This window comes from Synchiropus splendidus, chromosome 16 (assembly GCF_027744825.2).
Source record: "Synchiropus splendidus isolate RoL2022-P1 chromosome 16, RoL_Sspl_1.0, whole genome shotgun sequence".
NCBI classification, from domain to species: domain Eukaryota; kingdom Metazoa; phylum Chordata; class Actinopteri; order Syngnathiformes; family Callionymidae; genus Synchiropus; species Synchiropus splendidus.
Window position 1 is genome coordinate 16,338,089 of NC_071349.1, and position 22,021 is coordinate 16,360,109.

General features: G+C 41.8%; 2 protein-coding genes across 4 annotated transcripts in view; both read left to right on the forward strand.

Annotated features, from left to right (window-relative positions):
• mboat2a (membrane bound O-acyltransferase domain containing 2a) overlaps positions 1-20,519 on the forward strand; it is a 34,536-nt gene extending 14,017 nt beyond the window's left edge. The window contains exons 2-13 of one of the 2 annotated variants that reach the window (XM_053845352.1): positions 2,682-2,827; positions 6,517-6,594; positions 10,821-10,916; positions 11,559-11,614; positions 13,252-13,306; positions 14,290-14,476; positions 14,893-15,085; positions 15,812-15,915; positions 15,981-16,045; positions 16,119-16,251; positions 17,150-17,301; positions 18,638-20,519. In XM_053845352.1, coding sequence (XP_053701327.1) covers positions 2,682-2,827; positions 6,517-6,594; positions 10,821-10,916; positions 11,559-11,614; positions 13,252-13,306; positions 14,290-14,476; positions 14,893-15,085; positions 15,812-15,915; positions 15,981-16,045; positions 16,119-16,251; positions 17,150-17,301; positions 18,638-18,818 — 1,446 coding nt within the window. In that variant the 3' untranslated portion in view covers positions 18,819-20,519. Of the gene's footprint in view, positions 1-2,681; positions 2,828-6,516; positions 6,595-10,820; positions 10,917-11,558; positions 11,615-11,658; positions 11,715-13,251; positions 13,307-14,289; positions 14,477-14,892; positions 15,086-15,811; positions 15,916-15,980; positions 16,046-16,118; positions 16,252-17,149; positions 17,302-18,637 lie in introns of both variants that reach the window. The other variant, XM_053845351.1, reaches the window with a different exon arrangement.
• Positions 20,520-20,889: 370 nt separating this feature from the next.
• kidins220a (kinase D-interacting substrate 220a) overlaps positions 20,890-22,021 on the forward strand; it is a 41,823-nt gene continuing 40,691 nt past the window's right edge. The window contains exon 1 of one of the 2 annotated variants that reach the window (XM_053844418.1): positions 20,890-21,211. The gene's annotated coding sequence lies outside the window, so the exon portion shown is untranslated. The remainder of the gene's footprint in view (positions 21,212-22,021) is intronic. The other variant, XM_053844419.1, reaches the window with a different exon arrangement.

A 22,021-nucleotide genomic window follows, 5' to 3' on the forward strand; every position in this document is an offset into this window, starting at 1 on the left:
AGAAACCCTTTCCAAATACAGCGATGTTGGATTCGTCCGCTGCTGGCAGATGCTTTCAGTGCAGCTGACTGCGCCAGGGCATAGCGCAGCTTTATTTGAAGCTCAGTTCAAATTGTCAGTCAGAGACTCACTCTAACAGTCTCTTCCTCGAAGGATCAGCTCCTTAAATTCACAAAATACGAAGCCATTTATTCATAGCAGCCATTTTCAGTCTCAGTTAAAGCACCAAGATAAATTACACCTGTCATTTGTTTTTTTTTAAAGCTCCTAAGTGCTGAGTAAAAACTCAATTGAATTAAATGGACATTTATCTTGGAGCCACACAAACATACAGTACCTACCTAATAAATTATAGATAAAATTTTTAGTTGAGATTAGACGTTTTATTGCTCCGCGATAAATAATTCACCTCAAATGCTCGCTGTCTGAGGTTGGTGAATTCTTCGTAATAATTCTTTTTCCAATTAAGACCTTCATTTTTTAGTCCCTTTTTAGAATATGAATAAGCTGTGGATTCATTTAAACAGATGCATTCTTGCCAATACTTTCAGTCTTTTAGTGACTCGGCTGATGTAGCTTGCTGCTACGCCCCGGACAATAAAGGCCTGCAGTAACACCCTTCTAGCCTCCCTGAAGAAATTCCATTCTTGCAAAGCGGCATCAAGTGCAGGGAGGGGTAATAAGATCACTGCATCTCACAGACGCAAGAGTTGGTTTTCACTCTGACCCAACCTGTTTCAAACGTTACAGTGGCAGTGCTGTAATTGTTTTGTGTTCCTGAGCTTATATCACAAGTGAAACAGGCCTTAGGTTTAATGGTGTTTTATGTCTGAGCGAATGTTCGAATGATATTAACCAGAGCTGCGTCTTCTCTTCTTTCATGGTTTTATTTAACGCTCAACAGCGTAGCCAACAGTATTTACACGATAATATCACGAAACACACTCCCCAGTGAAGCCACTGTCCTACCACATGAGTGGATGAATATTCCTCTTCAGAATCTGAGTCATTCAAATTCAATCTCCTGCTCTGTGTGATGCAACTATTTACTCCAAAACTTTGATAGAACTACGCCCACAGATGTTGTGTAAAGTAGGAACTACATCAGGCTCCATATTTGGCTAATGGTAATGCTGCCTGTCGCTGTTTTGCAACAATGGAGCTTAAAGGTTAAAGCTTCATTGTTGTCTAATATGTACTTTATCAATTCTATTCAACAACTATTGTTGTTGCTTGTTTTTGCGCAAATTTGTTCACATTAAACGGAAGGAGCTATATTTTTACTTATTAAATGTTACTTATTTATTAACTGTGTCGTTTCAACTTTTGTTCATGAAATTCTGATCAAAACTGCCTTAAGTGTGGGATGTTTTGTCCGTCCGTAAGTTTGCTTTGTCAGCTTTTTCTTACCTCTTAGCCAACCGTCGATGACGCCTTCAAAAGAGCAGCTTGAAGCAATCAAAGCGTGAAATGACTTTCAAAGCTCTTTGGACGACACAGTACGAGGCCTTGTGTGATCTGACATGATTTGTTATTACGAGGCGTCACACGTATTATTAGCTCTCTGGTTACAAGTAGCACGTTTTCATCCTTAGAGAACCGATATGTGCCGATATTTTCCTTTTAACTGTGGTTAATAATTAGCTCCGGAGCATTTTCATTCAGCTTGTGTAGTAATTACACACGTCTCGGTCCCAGTTGGGTTCCTCCCCTGAACAATAGATCTGTGACAAAGAGAACAAAGGAGGCCAGCTCCTGATGATGGAGCTCGTGCTCCAAAGTGTGTCTGTTGTAGGAAAAAAAAAACAACAACTTGCTGCCGACTGTGTTATGATTCACAGATGGATTTGCCGCTAAATGCCGCGCAGACTGGTGGTGCAACTTAAGGTTAAACCTAGCCTCGCATCTCATGAATGATGCAGGATGCATTGATAATGGATGCCAACTGATGCCTTTCACTGCTGACCAGCCCAGACAGATCTGTTCTCCTGACCTATATTCACCATGATCCTGCTATAGACGCCCCACTGAACACGATGGCCAACTACTATGGTCAATATTCATTCCTGTTTGCGTGAACCCATCTCTTCCTATTCTTTTTCAAGCTCAACAAACCTGTTGTTTTTCAGTTGCTCTGTTTTAAACATCAATAATCAGAAAGCATCTTAGCATGGTGTCATGTGACCTCTCGAGATAAAGTGCCTTGATCCTAATCTCTTTTTTTCATCCATTAGGAAATGAAACACTCTCATCAGCTTTAATAATCACAACCATGAATACATTAGAGAGCGCCATGACATGATACTTATATATAGGCACGTACATGTGCCATGAACAAGAGCTGCTAGTGTCGTATAATCCCATACTGGTGTTCTGACAGATAAAAAGGGCCACAGCTGGGTGTGTGAGCTGAAGAACTGGACTGGGAAGCATGATGTATTTGCGGTTCGTGATTCTTGTTTTGCAGTCAGAATGTCACGAGGGAAACATAATATTGATCTACTTTTTTAGTTATTCATGATTGAGGTGCCACATTGAATAACAGAAGAAACCACATGAAAAGTCAGGAGTTTAACTGGAACGTACAACCCATAGTTGCTCACTGTTGTTTTTTAAGGAGTGTTTCTTGAGGAATGGTCTGTGTTTACCTGCTTGAGAGAGTTGTGTTGCTCTGTGTGCAGGTTAACTTCGTGGCCTGTCAGCTGTTCGCTCTGCTGATGGCTCTGTGGTTCCGGCTCTACCTCCACCCGAGCAAGACCAGTCCCTTCGTCCGACACGTGGTGGCCACTCTGCTGGGCTTCTACTTGGCGCTCTTCTGCTTCGGATGGTACGTCACACCTCTATACGTCCCTCTGTTTTGGCTCGAAATGAGAGCCCTGATTTGAATGTTTCTCACCTCTGTTTGCATATTAATTATAAAAATGCGTCTTCAGATATTCCCATGCCTCGTTGCTAATGAGCAGCGCAGCAACGCAGCTCTCCCAAAATAGCTTCCAGACTGATTAATTTCAATGGAGCAGGAAGGATTATTTGGTCAAGCATCTAGATGGGTTGCGCTCATGCTGCGAGGTTGGAGTATTATGTAATGATTTTGGCAAACCGTTCTCACTCCCAAGGCGTCAAATAGTGACGACCTTGAAATGACGTTTGTGTCCTGTGTTGTCGCTGACATCAGCCTTCTGTGTTGCATGTTGTCAATGGAGTAATTTGGCCAATACCGATATTTTATTTTATTATTATTTTTTTGAAAGTCCCAACAGACCGATACTGCTTTTTGATTGTTTTTTTTCACAACTAAACCACACACAAACCCCACAACGTAACCTCATCACACGTTTAATAGCTGACAGACTTGCTCCTGTTTTCTTCATCTCATGTCCATTGAATGCGTATCTGGGGTCCAGATGCCCTACCAGCTGTTGATAGCTCCAGTCTTTGACTACTCATCCAAAACGATGAACTCTATTAGCACTGGTTTAGCCCGAGGTTTGCTTAGTTTTCGCTCTGTAAGACTCTTTGTCGTGCTCGAATTCGGTGATGTGATTTGACCCAGAGAGTCTTGTTTTACCGCAGATTCTGACTCTGTGGGTGTAGATGTTGCGAACTCCATTTCGGAAGTATTGCCAAATAACGGATGGCTCGCTGTCTGTGGCTGCAGCAGGGTCTGCAGCATCACAACAAGCAGTGCGATTTTCCGGAGAAATTCCTGCTTTGTTTTGTCATTTTTACATCTTGATCGAAAAAATCGAATAACATTATAGCATATTAAAAAAAGAAAATCAGGATATTTTTGTCATTTGATCGACCCGTAACGATGACGTGATAAATGCCCGTATTGGTACTGATAAATCGGCTCACCGATTATTCAGTGCAGCCCTAGTGAAAATGTATATCTACCAAGTGACACATCATAGTTTGTAGAGCATTTTTTTTTCTTTCTTTCTTTTACATAGTGGGCTACCCATGGTGTCGGAATGTGCCGCATCAGGCGGAACTTGCCCTTCCTTCAAAGCATAATACACATCAATATGTGTTGTCCATTTAGCGCAACATGCTCCTGATCAATGCTTATCCATCGCTTTTTAAAAACAGTCCATTCTGTCCCGAAGATCAGAGCTGGACAAATTCTCGATACTCGATTGGCCTCTATTCTGGCTGTGCTCACTGAAGACTGTGCTTCAAAAGTGGACGTCCTTCCAATGCGTCTCCACTTTGGACACCATAGAAGGTGTTAATTACACAGCCAAACACGCTTATAATTTGGGTTTATGTTTCCAGCAGTTGGTTTCTTATTCTCCTCTTGCTTCTGTAATTTCATTTTTGATATTGTGTTACTTACCTAATACATTCCTAGCCTCTCCTTGCCCCTGCTTTCCCTCCCTCCTCGCTCCCCTCCACGGTCACTTCATCCCTGCCTAAGCAAGTGGTCGATCAGATAGTAGCTGATATGTGATAAAGACGGCGTTTCGCTCTAATGGACAGCCGGGCGCGTCTTTGGCAGGGAGCCTTCCAAGTGCTGAATGTTTGGTTAAAACTTTAGAGTCCCATAATGGTCCATTTGTATCCTCTCAACAGCTGGAGAGAAAGAAAACTGAAAACATTACTCATAAGGTTTGGCTCCATTTAGTGTCAGTCGATCGTTTTTTTGCTGGTTAAGAAATGGAGAGAATGATAATATGATCCTGAGGCTCAAAACTATTGATTCTGAGGTGTAGTTCTGGTCAAACCTGTGATATTGAAATAGTTCAGATTTGAAATGAAATGAAATATACATCGCAAAAAAATGAATAAATATATTTTGCATTCATTATTTTCGACCAAGATTAATTTTAGACCAAGAAGCACCTCTATATTATTACAAGCATGTTGAGGCTGGGGAAAGCTGCAGGCAATAAACCATCTTTCTTCTCTTGCCAGCGCTTCGCTGTCCACTCCTCTAAAGATGGCCTCGGCGAAATTGACTGCATATCCATTTTTCCTTGTTAAAAACGCCATTAGTCTTGTCAATTTCATAAAGACACGACGGCCTGTTTCTCTCAAATGGGTCAAATAATCGATCCGTCTGTCTGTGAAAGCCTCTCGGACGATTTCAATTACTGGTCCATCAGCTGCTGCGGATCAACGGCGGCATATTTTTCAACATGGCATTGATGATTGACTTCTTTTGTTTCTTTCCTTGAAATGTTGAATCTCCATCTGGTACTAATTTTATTGTTAGAATGCCCCTTTCTTCTTTGTCGAATGAAGCGGATGGCAGTAAAAGAAAAGTAGATTTATGCAGTGCTGTATGAAAGTCATTTGACTTTTTCAATAGCTTTTTTCCATGGATCACAAACAGTTCAAATGTGTCCACATAAAAGGTATACATCAAAGGGAATATCACAATAATGGAATGTATATTGACAATAGATATGAATAATGTGCTCCCTGTTTTTTTCTATTAATATTTCTGTGCAATTTTCAGGACAATTAAAATATCTTCCTGAAATATGTAGGTTCTCAGCCCTGCATATCTAGTGGTATTACAGGCAGTATTATAGCAATTTCTTTTTTGCTCTTATTGAATTTAATTTTAATGTAAAATGATAAGTTTTAGATAAGCATTTTAAACAGAGGGTTGAGATCTTATTTTACCTCATCTAAAAAAAAACCTGAGCTTCAACAGTGACTCAAAATTCTGTATTTTCTTGGGGTGGTTATTGACATAAATTGTCGTTCCCAGCCATCAACATTCATATCGCTGTCATATTGCAAGTCTCAAAGTGCAGTGCAACAAATCGAGCTCCTCTTACACCTGCATGAGTCAAAGCTTTAAATCAATATAATCCTTTTGGCCTCAAAAAGCGAGGAGTATGTGCTGAAGTCCTGAACCAGTTATCACTGCAATAACTGGGACTGTAAAAGTGATCCAATAACATGAACATGATCTGATTCCACAACGGTAATAGTGCATCACTGACCTCTTTGTAGTGCTGTGCTTACTCATGAGGCTGGTCCTTGCTTTGCCTTAGACCACATTTAACTCGGCTACATTTAACAGAGTAGAACAAGTCGTTTGAGTGTATATTGCTACTAGCCACCAGGATCCACTAGTTTTGGGTTCAATAGCAGAAGTTATTATGAAGGGAGCTGCAGCTCAGGCCCATTCGCTTGTGTGGGAGTAAACCAGAGTGCTCAGAGGAAACCAGTCCCATCTAGTGTCTAGTCGGCCCTTGCCTCGTAGAGAAGAGATTATGGACATAATTCTGTCTGAGATCATCACAGACACCTCGAGAGATAATTCACTCTGACTGTGATAGGAATCGCTGCGCGGCAGGTCGATGCGAAACTCAATTACCATAATAGTGCGATGTGGCGGTCACTAACCGGCTACTATGATGACGCGTCTCTCGCTCATATGACTTTGCCTCACATGGTTGTTTCGTAATGCTGTCATGTCATTCCCCTGACAGCCACGCGGCAGCACATGACTCAAATGTTGATGATGACCCGTTATTTGGTTCTAATATTTCGCAGGTATTCCCTCCATTTCCTGGTGCAGAGCGGACTCTCCTACAGTGTGATCGTCTTCGCTGGGCTGGAGCACATGCACAAGTGAGTGATGTGAAACCCGCCTCCGTCCTTTTTTTCTGCAACTGACGGTGTTGTCATTCATGTTTAATGGCACTTCGAGGTGCATGAGCTATATATTTATTGGGGTTGAAATGAAATTCTCAGTGAATGGAGCCCCAGTGCGCAAGTAATACCACATCGAACCTGTCAGATATTTCAGTTATTAGTTATAGAGCTAGGAAAATCACTAGGAAAGATTGCTAAGTGGAGCGCCATCTTGAGATCTTCGCAAGTGAAGGAAGAATGGAGCAAAAAAAACTGCAGCAAAATTCGAAGCTTGAGCTGAAAGTGCCCCTGAAGGTGATGCACCCAGAGGTGGCAGCGTCCAGAGGTAGCCAGCATGTTGACTCTCCACTGACTTAAAACCCTCCCCAGCAGAATCACCTACTTTTTTGATGCGGCTTGAAAGGCCGGGGGAGGCGTTTTTGTCGCCTGAAACCAACGAAACCACTCAGTTATAGTGCATTTTATGTAGATGGGGGATTTGCACCTATATGGTATATTAACTTTTATTGAGGGATCAGAAATGAATTCATAAAAAACATCTTACATTTGAATTTCCATGAGGAACAAAGACATTTTCTCTGGGTGTTTTTCTGCTTTGTGTTTTAAGGTTTTTGTTTTTGAATCCCCAGTGTCTGTTTTGTTTCCCCCTATATATAAAGTCAATTCAGAAAGTTTTGAGTAGCCACTGTTTTGGCCTTTATTAGCATGGCCTCTCGTCTGGTTCCTCTAATATTTTGCCTGTTAGCAGCTGATTTATGAGGCAGACTCACCACATCATCGGGCCATATTTGCTTTCCCGCCAGGGTATTACGCTCCTTGATATTCAATGGTGAACGGCAGCTCTTTGTTGGCAACAGTCTGCTTGGTTTTATACCCCGAAAGCTGTGTAATGCTAACATACCTTGAGAGATAATTGACCTTGTTAAAATGACATAAAACCCAGACGGAAAGTTGAGGATGGTTTGAACTTTTGTTCCTCGCTGATGTGAGTGATTCATATGAGGTTGATTTTGTCTCAGTTATGCAGCATCACTTCGACCTCCAGCTGAAGTGGCGAGGTGATGCCTCCTCCTCAGATGTGACACACGCTTACCAACACATGATGTTATTTTTACCAGAATCCAAGGTTATGAGTGCAGGTGCAAGAAGAACAAGTTTCCTCTCGGGGTGAGCTCCCTAAATAGACACTGAAGAAACATAGATTAAAATAGCCGCTGCACTTCCAGAGAAAGACTTTTGTTTTTGTTCAGTGATGAAGAGAAGTTGCTTTTGAATGACCTTTAATCTCAGATGGTTCTTATAATAGTCACCACCAGTGTTGAGATGAAGGTCACTCTGCTAATGGGTAAGTCAGGCATTGACATGCTGCCCACAGTCAGAGTTCTTTGCATAACAAATTGGTGCAAGCTCTTATCTCAGCAACCTGAAAACAGTGTTGAATGGACGGCAACGACACATTTTGTCACCACAGTCTGGAAAGGTTTTCAGGGGAACCAGTCAGTTTGTCGCCATTAAAGTGAACAATGAGTCCTTGAAAACCTTGCAATCATCATCATTCTTGTTAATGAAATACGTTGAGAAGTTTTTGAATTATTTTGCTAACAAAAAACAGACACAATTAAACATCATAAATGTGTTATTACATTGTAATAACAATGCTATTACATTGTAATTACATTACTTGATGCTTTTGCGCTTGTTTCAAGAGACATTTTATTTTGGGGAATATATAGCTATATGTACAGACGGTTAGCTACTATTTCTATGCCCAGTGACTCAGAAAGCAGGGTCTCTAACCCCCGAGTCCCACTCACACTCTGTCCCCTGGAGAGCGCGCTCACTATTGAGCTGCTAAAAGCCCTTTTTCTGGACCAAGGGGAGTGGCTCCGCCTGGGAAGTTTGCATGGTGAGCTTTTGTTCTGAGGAAGCAGGTGTCGTATTTCATGGCTCTCAGACATGTACAGGATCACTGCCACTACACAGCTCTGTGGACCAGTTCACCTGTCAGTGAAAGTTCCAGAACTTTCACTCCACCCACTAGTTGGAAAACACTGGTGGTTAAAGAAAATGTGTGACTGAAATGTGGCTATTGTGTCATGTTAGTGACATAAAGCAACAAAATTGAGATAATTTTGTATGAAGAAAAGACATTTTTATTATGATTAATTATTGCCTTATGCATTATGTTTGTAACAATAGTCCTCAAAATAAATGTAGGGCAAAATAGTTTTACTCTCATTGAAAAAGAGCAGGCATATTCATGAAAAACAAGTGGTTGTTGTAGCTGAAAATGATGGAGAGGAACCTATCCTCAGTGAGCACAGCGTCACAATGTGACGCTGGTAAATGTGAGAAATACAGCGTCACAGCTGGGCAGACAAAAATATCCAAGGGTGCTGCACAGCACCACCAGTTTTTAGTGCTTTCCCTGTTGGTTTGCATGTTCCGTACCGGTTAACTTGCCTCATGGAGGCAGAAATGAAGTTGTCCGTGGGGTGTTAAACTTGCTTGGCACCTTGCATTGGTCTCCACTTCAGTCATTCTAATGGTATTATATTCTTTTTTAATGAAGTAAATTGAAGGCTTTGGGGGGCATTTTTAAGTAGCCTTGGATATAAATGTCTCAAAATAACTCAAGGTCCATTGTTTGAGTGAATCACAGATATGAAAAATGTCTTCTTTGTTCTGCGAGATTAACTACTGTTTACTTAAACATTGATTCTTTGACAGTCGAATGGCTGTATGTTTGCTACATGGCAAGTTGAGCAGCCTCTTTACTGGTTAGTTAAAGCGCCCTGATCTTCTCAAGTGGGTATAAATTAAACAGGAACTCTCAAAGACCCAATTGAACCCTGAAAATGAAAATTCTGTATGGCCATTAAGTCCAAACACTTTAGAGGAGTAATGGTTTACTGTTATCTGCATGGTGAGATGAGCAGAGCTGCTTTCTCAGGACAAATCGAGAGAAAAACAAGCACATCATTAGGATCGCTGCTGGATGTTCCAGAGGTGGGCTGACCCTGCTATGTCCCATTATAACGTGCCCGAGTCACCGGCTGGCCTGTGGATTGGAGCAAGGGAAGTGGTGACCTTGCATGGGCGGAAAAAGACGGATAGATTGACTCACTTTTGTATCCAGCTGCATGACCAGTGGTCATGCTCTGAGACAAGCGTTGCATCACCCCTGAACCAAAATTAGGAAAGAAGCCCGGATGATGCAACCAAGACCAATTCACAAGATACTTCTTAAATAAATCTAGGTTGAACTAATGTTCTGTAATAAAGAGTCCAGTCTTCAACAGCTTCATGCTTAAGGGTCGTCACTTTTCTGTCTCGGCGCAGTACAATTACCTCAGTGTTTTATTAGCGGGTGAATACACGTCAGCCTGTGATGACTTCGCCCCGCCGCCTCTGCCTTTTGAGAAACGCATCTGTTGTCCTTCGTCTTCATCCACTGACAGTGACACATTGTTGAAGCGCGGCCCGCTGCCATTGTCCACTGAGTGACCTTCTCAGTAGCGCCATCTCGTAGCAGAGGCCGCTGCCTTTTTGTACCAAGCACTCATTCTTCAGCTGCTGAGACTCCAGAAAAGAGGGAGGCGGATCATCTCCTGCGGGGGTGCAAAACAAGGTGTCTGTAAAGGGCTTCTACCAAATTAAAATCGATTTTCCTGGTGAGGTGTCTTCATTTTATGTACGTCGGCCATTAAATGATGAAAAGTCGGTCCTCAAGACCGGCTTTAAATAAGTTGTGTGTCACGCCGGAGCAGTTCTTGACACAAATTCTTTGTAACACTATCTTGTAAGATTAGTGTTGAAAAAATTGAAAATACTAAAAATATGTTGAAAACGTATTATTTACGTTAACATAAACATAAGGCTGGTAGACGTCTACACTCCCATATTTTGTCTAACTTAGTAATTCAGTAAAACCTGCTGGTCTCTCTAAACTGCAGTGTAACCTGCAAAAAACATTTGCTCTTGTTTCTCTGACAAATAGCTCTATATCAAACCACCTCATTGTGTTCCTGCCATAGTCTATTTCAGTAATAATCAGAAGCTTTAATAATTCATGTGGCCCTGTTTCTTTGTTGAAATGTGTGAGTGATTTTTCAGCTCAGAGGTACATCTCAGTCTTGTACTGTACGCACTGAATGATTCATGAGCTAATGCTAAAAATCAGTGTGTTTCTCTCTCTACAGGTACTGCTTCATTGTGACGCTCGGCTACCTGATCGTGTGTCAGATCACCCGGGTCTACGTCTTCGATTATGGGATGTACTCGGCTGATTTCACCGGGTGAGCACCCTTTCGCATCCAGAATTAAAAAGTGACGCCCTCGCGATGATCTCCAACTCAAAATATTCTGAAGCTAAGGTGGAGCTGAAGCTGTGGAATCTCAGGATGCTGGTTCCAGATGGACATTGATCGGGCCTGTAGCTCCTGGTTCTCACTCCTCCGTGCTGTCTGACGATTCACACAGGCAGGCTGCGCTCCCAGCAGGGTGGGAGTTGCTAGTTGCTTAGCAACCCAACACAAACCCATATTGCCTCGGTTGAGGACAGAGATTTGGCTCCTCATCTCCCATCTTTTGTTTTTCTTGAGAAAAATGCTAATTCAGCGGCTCTTTAAAATATTGATGTGACCCAATTAACTTAGTTCGTCTGAGCCAAGGAGGAAGGAAGTTTTGCCTCTATCCATCATGCTGCTTCCAGTGACTATAGATAATCTGGTAAAACTCACAGAATATCAGAGACATTTATTGGAGCCAGACTCGTTTTTTTTTTAATCTGACTTTCTGTGGAGTTTGTGATGTGGGTAATGTGGGGCAAAGGTGAATCTAAACTGAGCATGCGGTTTGGACTGAGGGCGGAACATTTTGAAGCCACAAAACTTACTTCAGTACTTTGATGAATTGACTTATCGAACATCTTCTTTCAGGCCAATGATGGTCATCACACAGAAGATCACCAGTTTGGCGTTTGAAATACATGATGGTTCAGTACTTTGATGAATTGACTTATCGAACATCTTCTTTCAGGCCAATGATGGTCATCACACAGAAGATCACCAGTTTGGCGTTTGAAATACATGATGGTAAGAAAGTATCATCTTTACTGTAGTTTAATGGGCAACAGTACAGTAAACCTGGGGCTGAAGGAGTATTTTGTTTTTCTAATTGTATTCACATTGAGACTGAGGCATCATTAAAATACTCACATTGTACCATAATATTTAAAAAATAAGAATATTACTTCATTTATGAAGGTATTAAACTATTACTGTGGATACCACACATGAACTTCGTCTGCTGTAAAGTTTGCACCCAGCCTGAAAACTTCTGCCTGACCTAGACTCAGTGACTTTGGGCCCTGAAACTACCTATATACTTGAGAAACCTTAATTTTGTTGCAGTACTTTGGTGTCAGAGGTGTGAAGACTAGCAAAACACTTCCAAAAGTGATCCAAATTCAGACCTTCAAACATGGCCTCTAAATTCAAATTGAATTGTCTTAAATGTGGCCTTTAGACAGACCGTACAAAACATGTCAGAGACCACGCAGCATCACATCAAGTTGTTCAATGTGTTCAGGTTTTCAAGAAACCTTGTGAAAGTCTTCTGTAATTCCAATGTAATTCCAGCTGGAAAGCACCACTGGAAGCAACAGCACTTATGTCATCGGCATGCACAAGTTGTTTGCCTGTGAAAAAGAGCGTTGTTATTGTGTAACATATAAGCAGCCGTTCCAGCGATGCAGCGATGATGAAAGTTCAGAGGGAGACCCGCTCCTTCGCGGCGACACCAGCTGCGGTGATGGGAATGAATAAACATGCAGACGTTCAAATAAACAAGCGGCCAAGTGGCTGGGATGATGAGTCACTCGCAGCTTTTTATGTCCCTCTCCGAGTCTTCACTCGCCGCCGGATATTTGACACTGAACACAATAAGCTGGATAATAACTGCTTCACTTACTTACTGTGTCTGCAGCGAGGAGGGTGTTTAAAATTCTGTTCAGGTCACCGACTCGCTCAGCATTTTCTGTAATGAGACAGTGAGACAGTAATCCTCTTGCTGGGGTGCTGTCACACTCTGGCTCCCCCTTTTAAACACGCATGATCGTCGACTCTCTGGTGTCGCCTGTGAGAGTTTACTGTCATTAAAATAAGAGGCTGTTTTTGAAAGTTTGTTTGGCTGTTTGCATTCACTCGATTTGCTGAATTTTAAAACGATAATATTAGCTTTACTGTAAATAGGTCCCTCCCCTGAAATGTTTTTAGCGCCTCCAAAAGGGGAAGCTGAACACCAATGCGTTTCGGCCCGCAAGGTTACACACACACACACACACACACACACACACACACACACACACACACACACACACACACACACACACACACACACACACACACACACACACACACACACACAGGCTGCGCCCCCCCCCCCCCCCTCTGTTCGCCCATTCAAAAGAAGTTGTTGACACAGTGACAGCTCTCAAACATGCACCTCTTGACCCATGAGCCCCAGCATTCTCTCCAAACTGCAAAATATTTTAAATGAGTGACACCCTCCTGGTGTTGACAAAGCGGCTGCATTTGTTAAAAAGGTGTTTAATAATCACTGTGTTGTCAGGGTTGGCGAAGAGAGATGGACAGCTGACGTCCAGTCAGAAATACCTTGCTATCAGGTATGTGGCTCAGGTATGTTTTTTGTGCCTTAGATAAGCAATTTCCACTTTCACATCAGAGCTTTTCCATCGTCTCTATGGTGCTCTTTTCGGTATCTAGGAAACCACACATTCACTGAAAATATTCCATCAGCTTTTTTTCTCCCTCACAGTGGTGTACTTCTTCTACCTGACATTTGAAAGGCAGTTTTGCATAGCTCAGAAATGACACTTATGATGAATATTTCTTCAGTAACATTGTAAGTTTGAAAAGATTTTTAGAACAAAGATGTGTCAGCCAGTTTGTAATAGAGGTGTATATTCATATTAGGGCTGTGTATGAGCAAGTATCGTGCACTACGATACATATCCTGATACAGGAGTGACGATGTGATACATTGCGATATATTGCAACGCTTTAAGTTCAGCAATATATTTCAATAATCGCAAACAAGAGCCCTCATTTGCCATTATGAAGTCAGATAATGCCAATGAAAACAAGTTCATTCTTATGAACTCAGACTAGTTACACTTTTGTGGATGGAAAGAAAATGGTATTAGTATCAAAAATGATGCAGCATGTCCAAGTATCAATGTATTAAATATCAATATAGCAGACAAATATCAACACTATCATTCATTCAACTATCGTGATATTTCAGCAAAAATATTGTGATATTTGAGCATATCAAAATATTTCTATGTCAGATTTCATGAACAAGAATAATTTGTTACAACTAAGTAGCAAATAAGTTTTTCTCGCACAAGTGTATGACCGATAATGATATTTTATTTGAAACAGTCTTGAATAATACTAAAAACAAAATTATTTTAATAGTATAACACGTAAAGTGAAGTCATCAAATTATATTGAACTTGAAACACTAAGAGAAATGGTCAAATAAAAGCCGATATGAATGCAAAAAGATTGAAATGAACCTCTCTTGAAGTGGATTTTCGCGGTCCTCATTCATGCCCGAGTGTTGTCTGTAACCACCCTGCAGGCGGATGCCCAGCTTACTGGAGTACTTCAGCTATAACTGTAACTTCATGGGCATCCTGGCAGGACCCACCTGCTCCTACAACGACTACATGGCCTTCATCGAAGGAACCTGCTACCAGCCGCGCCACCAGGAAAACTCCAACGGCAAGGAGAACGGGAAATACAAGCAGACGGAGCCGTCGCCCAAGGTGGGTCGCTGGTGTCCGAAAGATAACCCTGGTAGCTTCTGTGGTCATGTTCTCACTGCGGCCAGTGATCGGCACCGTTTACTTACAAACCTGGATGTAATTATTGGTGGAATTATACTTTCTTACTTTCTATTTTGGGAGATAAAACACAGCAACAGTCAGTATCTGGCTTCAGGCTCATCATCTGATGAGTCAGGGATATGGGAACTGGTTTGCAAATAGATCACGATCCTTATCTTCAGCTGCTGTAGTCAAAAATAACAACCTCTCTGAATCCAGTGTGGGTAAATTCTTCCACAGAGAAAATGTCGGCTGGATTTAAACACAATCAGGATTATTCCTGTCTGAAAATTAACTTGTTACTTTCTCTGTGGCCATTGAAGGAGTTATGTGTTTGACTGTTTCCCCCCGTGCAGAAAGATGTCATCTCCAAACTGTGCACATGTGCCGTCTCGCTTGGCATCTACCTGTCGCTGTGCAAGCTGATTCCAGTGGAGCGCTCCATCGAGGAGGACTTCGTCAGCACCACACCCTTCTACTTACAAGTCGTCTACCTGTACCTCTCCATGCTTGCTCTGCGGCCAAAGTATTACTTCGTCTGGACACTCGGTGAGCCCAACACTGTCCCCTGAACTGTAACCCTTCCTCCACATGAACCTGACTTAGTCACACTGTGTCATGAAATGGGAAACCTGCTTTGCCTGTGTATCTCAATTGAAAGTTTTCATATTTATGATGATTTCCATTATGCTCATTACGTAACGGGTTCTCTAGAATTTTTTTTCTCCGCATTTCAATTGTTCAATTTGTCAAAGTTGCTCATGCTTGCTGCAGGGTGATACGTTGGTACGTACGTGGTATTGTACTATGCGTAACAGTCCCACTTAAATTCAACTGGACAGTAACTAATTCATTTATTATCATTATGTACTCCTTCTTTAAATTTAATTTTTATAAAAAAATAAATTAAACAAAAATAATTATAATAAAAATGTCAAAAGATTTTCTATGGTAAGTTTTTGGGAATATGAATTTTTATAAGCCTGTGCAGTGCAACGTCACTTGTGCATCAGTTGCTTTGTTATATTTTCATTTCATCTGACGTGTTTTTTTTCAGAGTTTAACGATGAATATTTATGGAGAATTAGCGGTCCAAGTATCATTTAAAGCAGTTGTCAGGATTTATCGACCCGATAGCTCCATCTGGTGTTGAGTTGACAATCGACGCCCAATTTTTCTTTTCTAATAAACCAGGTGCTTGCCCTTTAACCTCTAACCTGAGCCTTCATGACCCTTTCCATCGAACTCACAAGCGCTCTCTCCTGTCCTCGGCAGCTGATGCGATTAACAACGCAGCAGGATTCGGCTTCAACGGCTACAACAAAGACGGCTCGCCGAGATGGGACCTCATATCCAATCTGCGCATCCTTGAAATCGAGGTAAGTTGTTGCCGAAAACAACAGGTTTGATTTGGATTCAAATGGATCATTTTGCTTTGTTTCAGTTTGCAACCAGTTTCAAACTGTTCCTTGATAACTGGAACATCCAGACAGCCCAGTGGCTCAAGAGGTACTTTCATTTCGGTCTGTATTGATGCGTACTTTTTCACTCCGATCACGTGTGATGTCACCTCTCCCCTCAGGGTGTGTTACGAGCGCTGTCCCATCAATCCGACTGCAGCCACTTTTCTGCTGTCGGCCATGTGGCATGGAGTGTATCCAGGGTACTACCTGACCTTCCTCACGGGCATCGCCATGACGATGGCTGCACGTGCAGTGAGTACAATACGCCATCATTACGCTAAAGGGCCTTCCCACTAAATTTAAGAAGGAAAATAGATCCTGTTCACACATAAGCTGCACCAATCTATAAGCTGCAGGTGCAGTGGTGCTGTCTGTGCCGTAGAAAGGCTTAAAAATGCATGACGATCACTTCTAAACTAGATTTGAAAACAGCCTCCAGCATGGAGACTGACTCATGAAACAATCTCGGCAATGTTCTGAACTGGAATCATCAACTCCTCACATCTTTTACTGACATTAAAGCTCTCATAATGCGCTGTACTCGCCCTTGTGTCCAAAGTGCTGACACCACAGCTGGTCTCAGCTGCTGTAAGAGCTCAACTTTTTATCTTTAAAGTCAATAATACACCTCTGATTTCATCGGCTTGATATGACCAGGCTCAATATTTGGGCCTGTAAAAATCCATATATTAGCCACAGTGTTCAGACCACGAGAAAAAAGTAGCGCCTTATAGTCCGGATATTACGGTAATTACTGTATACCGCTCTTGCGGTGTCCGTGTTTCACCAATAGATGGCGCACTTCAGGCACAACAACCTCCATTAGCGGTGGGGTGTTACTCTTTATGAAACTCTTTTGAATTGCCCTTTGAGCCCTGCCTCAGTTGGCTTTCTGAAAACCACAGGCTCTTACCACGCCGCCTCTTATGGAGCCACAAAACAAACATTCAAACTACTTCAATTAAAAAGGGTGCAGCATCGTAATGATGCCTTTTTGTCATTTCTGCTCAGTCAGTCCAAATGAGTTTTGAGCTAAAATAACAACCTCTGAAGTGCCAAGACAAGCGGTTTTATCATAAGAGTAACACCCCCCTGTGTGTTAAGTAGACAACAAAAATCTGACATTGCTCTGTTCTCTTCCTCCTTCCAGGTCAGACACAACATCAGACCACACTTCCTCACCTCCGACTCGCACAAAGCTGTGTATGATGTCATCACGTGGGCATCGACTCAAGTTGCCATTAGCTACACAGTAGTGCCGTTTGTGCTCCTGACTGTCGGGCCCTCGCTCAAATTCTACAGGTACGACTCCCTCTCTCCTTCACTGGCTCACGATCCGACCCCGCTGAGTGATTCACTGTTGGCAATATTTTTAGAACCCAGTACAGAGATGAAGTTACTCTGCAGAGGGAGCCAGTTTTACAAGGCTTGTTCCCGCTTGTCTGCCTGCCCGAGCTAATGAGACAGATTAATGAGTGCTCAGACAGGAGGAGTGATGAAGAAGAAATAAAACCAGGAGCCTCACATGCGCAGACACACAAGTCTTCCAGAGGAGGTGCTGCCGAGTGTTTACAATGGTATTATTTGAGCTTAATTCAGTTGCAACGGTGGAATGTACAGCTTTAGTGGCTGCCTCAGAGGGAGTCCATCTGAAAAAGTGATGCGTTACATGGAAGTTAAAAGGGCTGGTGTTTGGGTTAGGCTGGTTGAGGTTTCACGAGACGGTGTCCTGATCGTCAGAGACCACCAGATGGTGCTGTCTGCTGTAAAACGTTTGGGCTTGAACCACTCATTCAATGAAACCTCACGTCATTTCTAATCTAGGACACTGTTGTAGAAGTGGGGAGACTACCAGGCTGCTCACACCTACCACACCAGCTAAAACACCTGGACATAGCACTCATAATTTTTCATCTGATGGACTTGAAAAGTAAATGTCATTGGGATTGCTGGTGTTGCTTTTGTCAACAAAAATCATGATGATATCTTGTCGTGTAGATGAGGAAATTGTTATATTGTTGACAAATAAATAGAGTGAGAATGGTTTGCAAAATACAAACTAAGACATTCATTTTATCAGTCACACTTGTGGTGCTGGAGACACTTGCTACAATCTGATTCTGTGCTCATGCTGAGGATGATATCCCCTCACTGGTTCGCAACAAGTTCAGAAAATACATGCAGCTCGGGTGTGACTTCATTTTAAGGGGAACTGTAATTCATACCAATGTTATTTCAGGACTTTCAGTGTAAATTCTTTCGCTGTTTGTTTTGTATTTGACAATGTCTTGATAAAACAACCAGCATGTGATACCTACATTGATATTGTTCATGCTTTTCTGGAAAATATGTCAAATAATGAAGAGAATTCTTTTGAAATAATTCATCTCTGACAATATTCTCAAGTATTATTTGCCTTTTTACGAAGCAAAATGGCATAAAACAAAACATTTTAGGGTTTCTCCTCACTTAGTTTTGTTTTGCCAAGCTATGCTTCCCATACCTATTTCTGTCTTTTAAATTGCCAGATATTTCTGCCTTCCACAAGTTTGTGTTTTAGGTTTCTATGTGCACCACTGAACAACAACCTCATTGTTGTGCTGTACAATGGTTACCACCCTCGTGTGTCTGTGTGCAGATCCTGGTACTTCTGCCTTCATCTGCTCTGCATCCTGGTGGTCATGGCGCTGCCGGTGAAGTCGAGGCATCATCGGGCCAAAGAGCAGCTGGACGGTGTGCTGAAGACCGACTCACAGGACCAACAGTCGGGCCACAGCAGCACAGAGAACAACTGCAGCCAGAAGGAGAAAGCCACATGAGGACCAAGAGCCTCGACACCCCTCCCACCCTCCGTCCCTTCAGCAGCAGAAACACTGAGACAAACTGTTCAACAACTGAAGTGCGGCGAGTCGGTTTGACTGGAGGAACCAAATATCGGACGTGCTAAGAATCCGACAGGGAAGATCTGTCCAAACTTTCAGTAGCAACGGCGTGGAAGGGATTTGACTAAGGCCATGGTGTAAACTAATTAACAATGGTTGGTGGGAGCGGAGACTTCCGAGCTGCCTTAAACCCTCTATGTACTTGGCAGGTGAAACAGTTCGCGTAACACACTCCGGTATGTGGAGGGTTTTTGTCATTGTCTGGATTCAAGCCTGCGAGAGGTGGGATTAAAAGAGTGTGTTGCTATAACAGAAACATAACCTTTATCATCAGCTGCCATTTTGAATTTCAGGCCTTCGAGTCAATGTTGTTTTGTTTTCTCAACAGGTATTCACTTCTTTGTACTTGGATGTTTAACACTATTCCGACACTCTTCCCAAATTCTTTCACTTTGTCGTGTGGACTTCCTGGATGAGTTGATGAGGATTTTTTCATGAAAAAAAAAGTGAGGAACCAAAATATTCTTTGTCATATCGGCTGCTTTGTTTATGACCGGATAAATTCAAAGGGAGATGATTTACCTTTGTGTGTGTGCTCTTTAAGTTATTAGATGACCCAGAAACAGTGGATTCACTGTTGAGCACTTGTCGTTGCAACTCATATAGCGAAAGATTTTATGATTTCTAGTCTCTGAAAATTGAATGTAGAATAAACATGTCAAATTTGATGCACAGTGCATGGAAGCACAAATTGTATTTAGGCTATAAATTGAGTAAATGTGCTATTTTACCTCGGGCGGTGCAGAAATCTGTTTATTTAAATGTGCAACTATACGTGTCTGACATGATCCTGCTGAATCTGCAGTTCTGCACTGAGCTAGTGAGTTGATTTCAGGGGTCGAAAAGGCACTGGATCCTGTGCTACTTTGGTCCAAAGCTAATGTTGGAATCAATTAGCCTTCACGCGTGTATGATACTAAGGGTTAAGAAGTGCAGAAACTAGTCCTTCACTGTTGTGAAAAACAGTCCACATATCTGAAAAATGGAATTATAAGTTGAATGTGCTTTGAAAGAGAATAGCGAGGTCCATTTCCGTTTACCACTTCTGCATATTCCTGCCATAACTTGTGTGTGCGCGTGCGTGTCGACCAGTGTTCATGTGATTTGTACATGTCAACGTGATCTCAAGTCAACTATATTTGTAGCCCCGGGCCATTGTTTCGGCGAGTCCGGCCCATCGAAGGTAAAGGGATGTCATTCTACAAGCATCGACGTGATTGCACTGCATGGCCACCAAAACCAGCAGATCAATGCAAAACTGCTCCATATGTCCAAAGTGCCAAATGGTGAATGGTGCATTCTGTTTTGTGTGTGTGTGCCTTTTGTGCGTGTGTGTGTGTGTGTGTGTGCGTGAGTGCCCGAGTGGCAACACAACGGTTATTTTTCTGTCAGAGGGAGATTTATGGAAAGATTTGTATAACAGTACATTCAAATTCAAATTTATGTGGCAAAATAAAGAGAGATTATTTTTAAACACTGATGCTGATGTTTGAAAATAAATGTCTTTTTGTCCATAAATGGCTTAATTCTGTTTTTTTCTTTTTTTGGTGTGAAAAGTGTCAGATGTTATAATGAAATAAAATCAATTTTTGAGGCAATTGTTCTCAAACGCCACATCAAGATTCCAGCAATAGCGTTTTATTTAAATTTTACATTAACTATTTAACTTCCTGGTATGTAATTGAATACATATTTTACCGGCATATCTATAGGGGCCTTATATGACAAAAATGTAAACGCATTTAAATGTAGAGTTTCCTCTTTTGGAACGTCATAAAGACGGAAGTGCCCTTTGATTCCCTTTTTTAAAAGCCAAATTGTCCACTAAGTCCTACAAAGTAAAAGGCAGTTTTAGTTTTAAATTATCGATTAAATGTTATTCACCAAACAATAATATATAGATTTGTAATTTCACATTAAATTTTCATATTAAAATTACAATTAACACCCGTCGTTTCTCTCTCATTGGCTTAACTTACTCTTGTCTTTAGGTGTTAGCCGACTAGGAAATATCGTGGCTGCACTCCAATAAGAATATTGATATTGTGAATTATGGAAGCGTAATCGAATACTCCGAACACATGTGACGGCAGTGTAACCATGACAACAGAAGGTGGAGCAGCTGAGTTCAGTGTTAGCAGCGGTGCAGCTGGTCACCGTCGCTCAGAACATCACAAATAAGTCCGAATATGACTAAGAAAGCTCTGTCACTGAGTGCTTAGGTGACCTCGGAATAAGAACCTCGATATATCTGGACCAGTTCAAATTTGGTAAGAGCTATTTTGTTTGCTTTTTTTCCCCTAAGACTTGTTGAAGCGATCGCTGCTCTGTGCTAACGTTAGCTTAGCCACTGGCTTTACTACCAAAGGGGGGGTTATTTAGCTGTAAATCTCCTATTGAATTTATAGTTTTTATGTAATTGAGTTGATTTATCACACACAATTCTACTATACTATTGTTTTATCTAGTTTCCTTTTGTGTTCGAGGACATGCGAAATCCAGATGTGCTGCTCGGTGACAGCTTCAATATCCTGTAAATAGACAGCAACGGACGACCAACCTGTTGTCGTGTTGTTGTCTACTTTTTCCTGATACTTACCGGAATTTCTCTCAATAAACTGTGTACATAAGTTAGAATTTGCACTTTCACGTCCTGTTACACTTGCTGATCTAGTTTCCTTAACTAGAAAGACGACTTTCAGTCAACGTTTCTTTATTCTTGCTGCTTCTTCTCCACAAGTTGCTTTCGTTGATGTTTTCTCCATGTGTTTTTCTCTATGTGAGAGGAAACTAAATCCTCAGCAGTTTCACGTTCACATGACCACAGAGCTGACTGGTTAAATTTAGAGATCCTATCCAGTGCTCCTGCTTCTCTGTTTACTTTTGCATGTGTCCTGATAACAGATGAGCTGACATGGTGTTTATTTGGTTTCATGGAGCCTCGACCTGGCTTCCTACAATGTTCCCTCCAATGTTTCATGTGTCTGAGCAAACACGCAAACTCACAGAGTAGTAAAACAGTGATGGGAATTTAACAATTTGGATAGTCCACAGGAATGGAAAATGTGTGAAATGTAAAA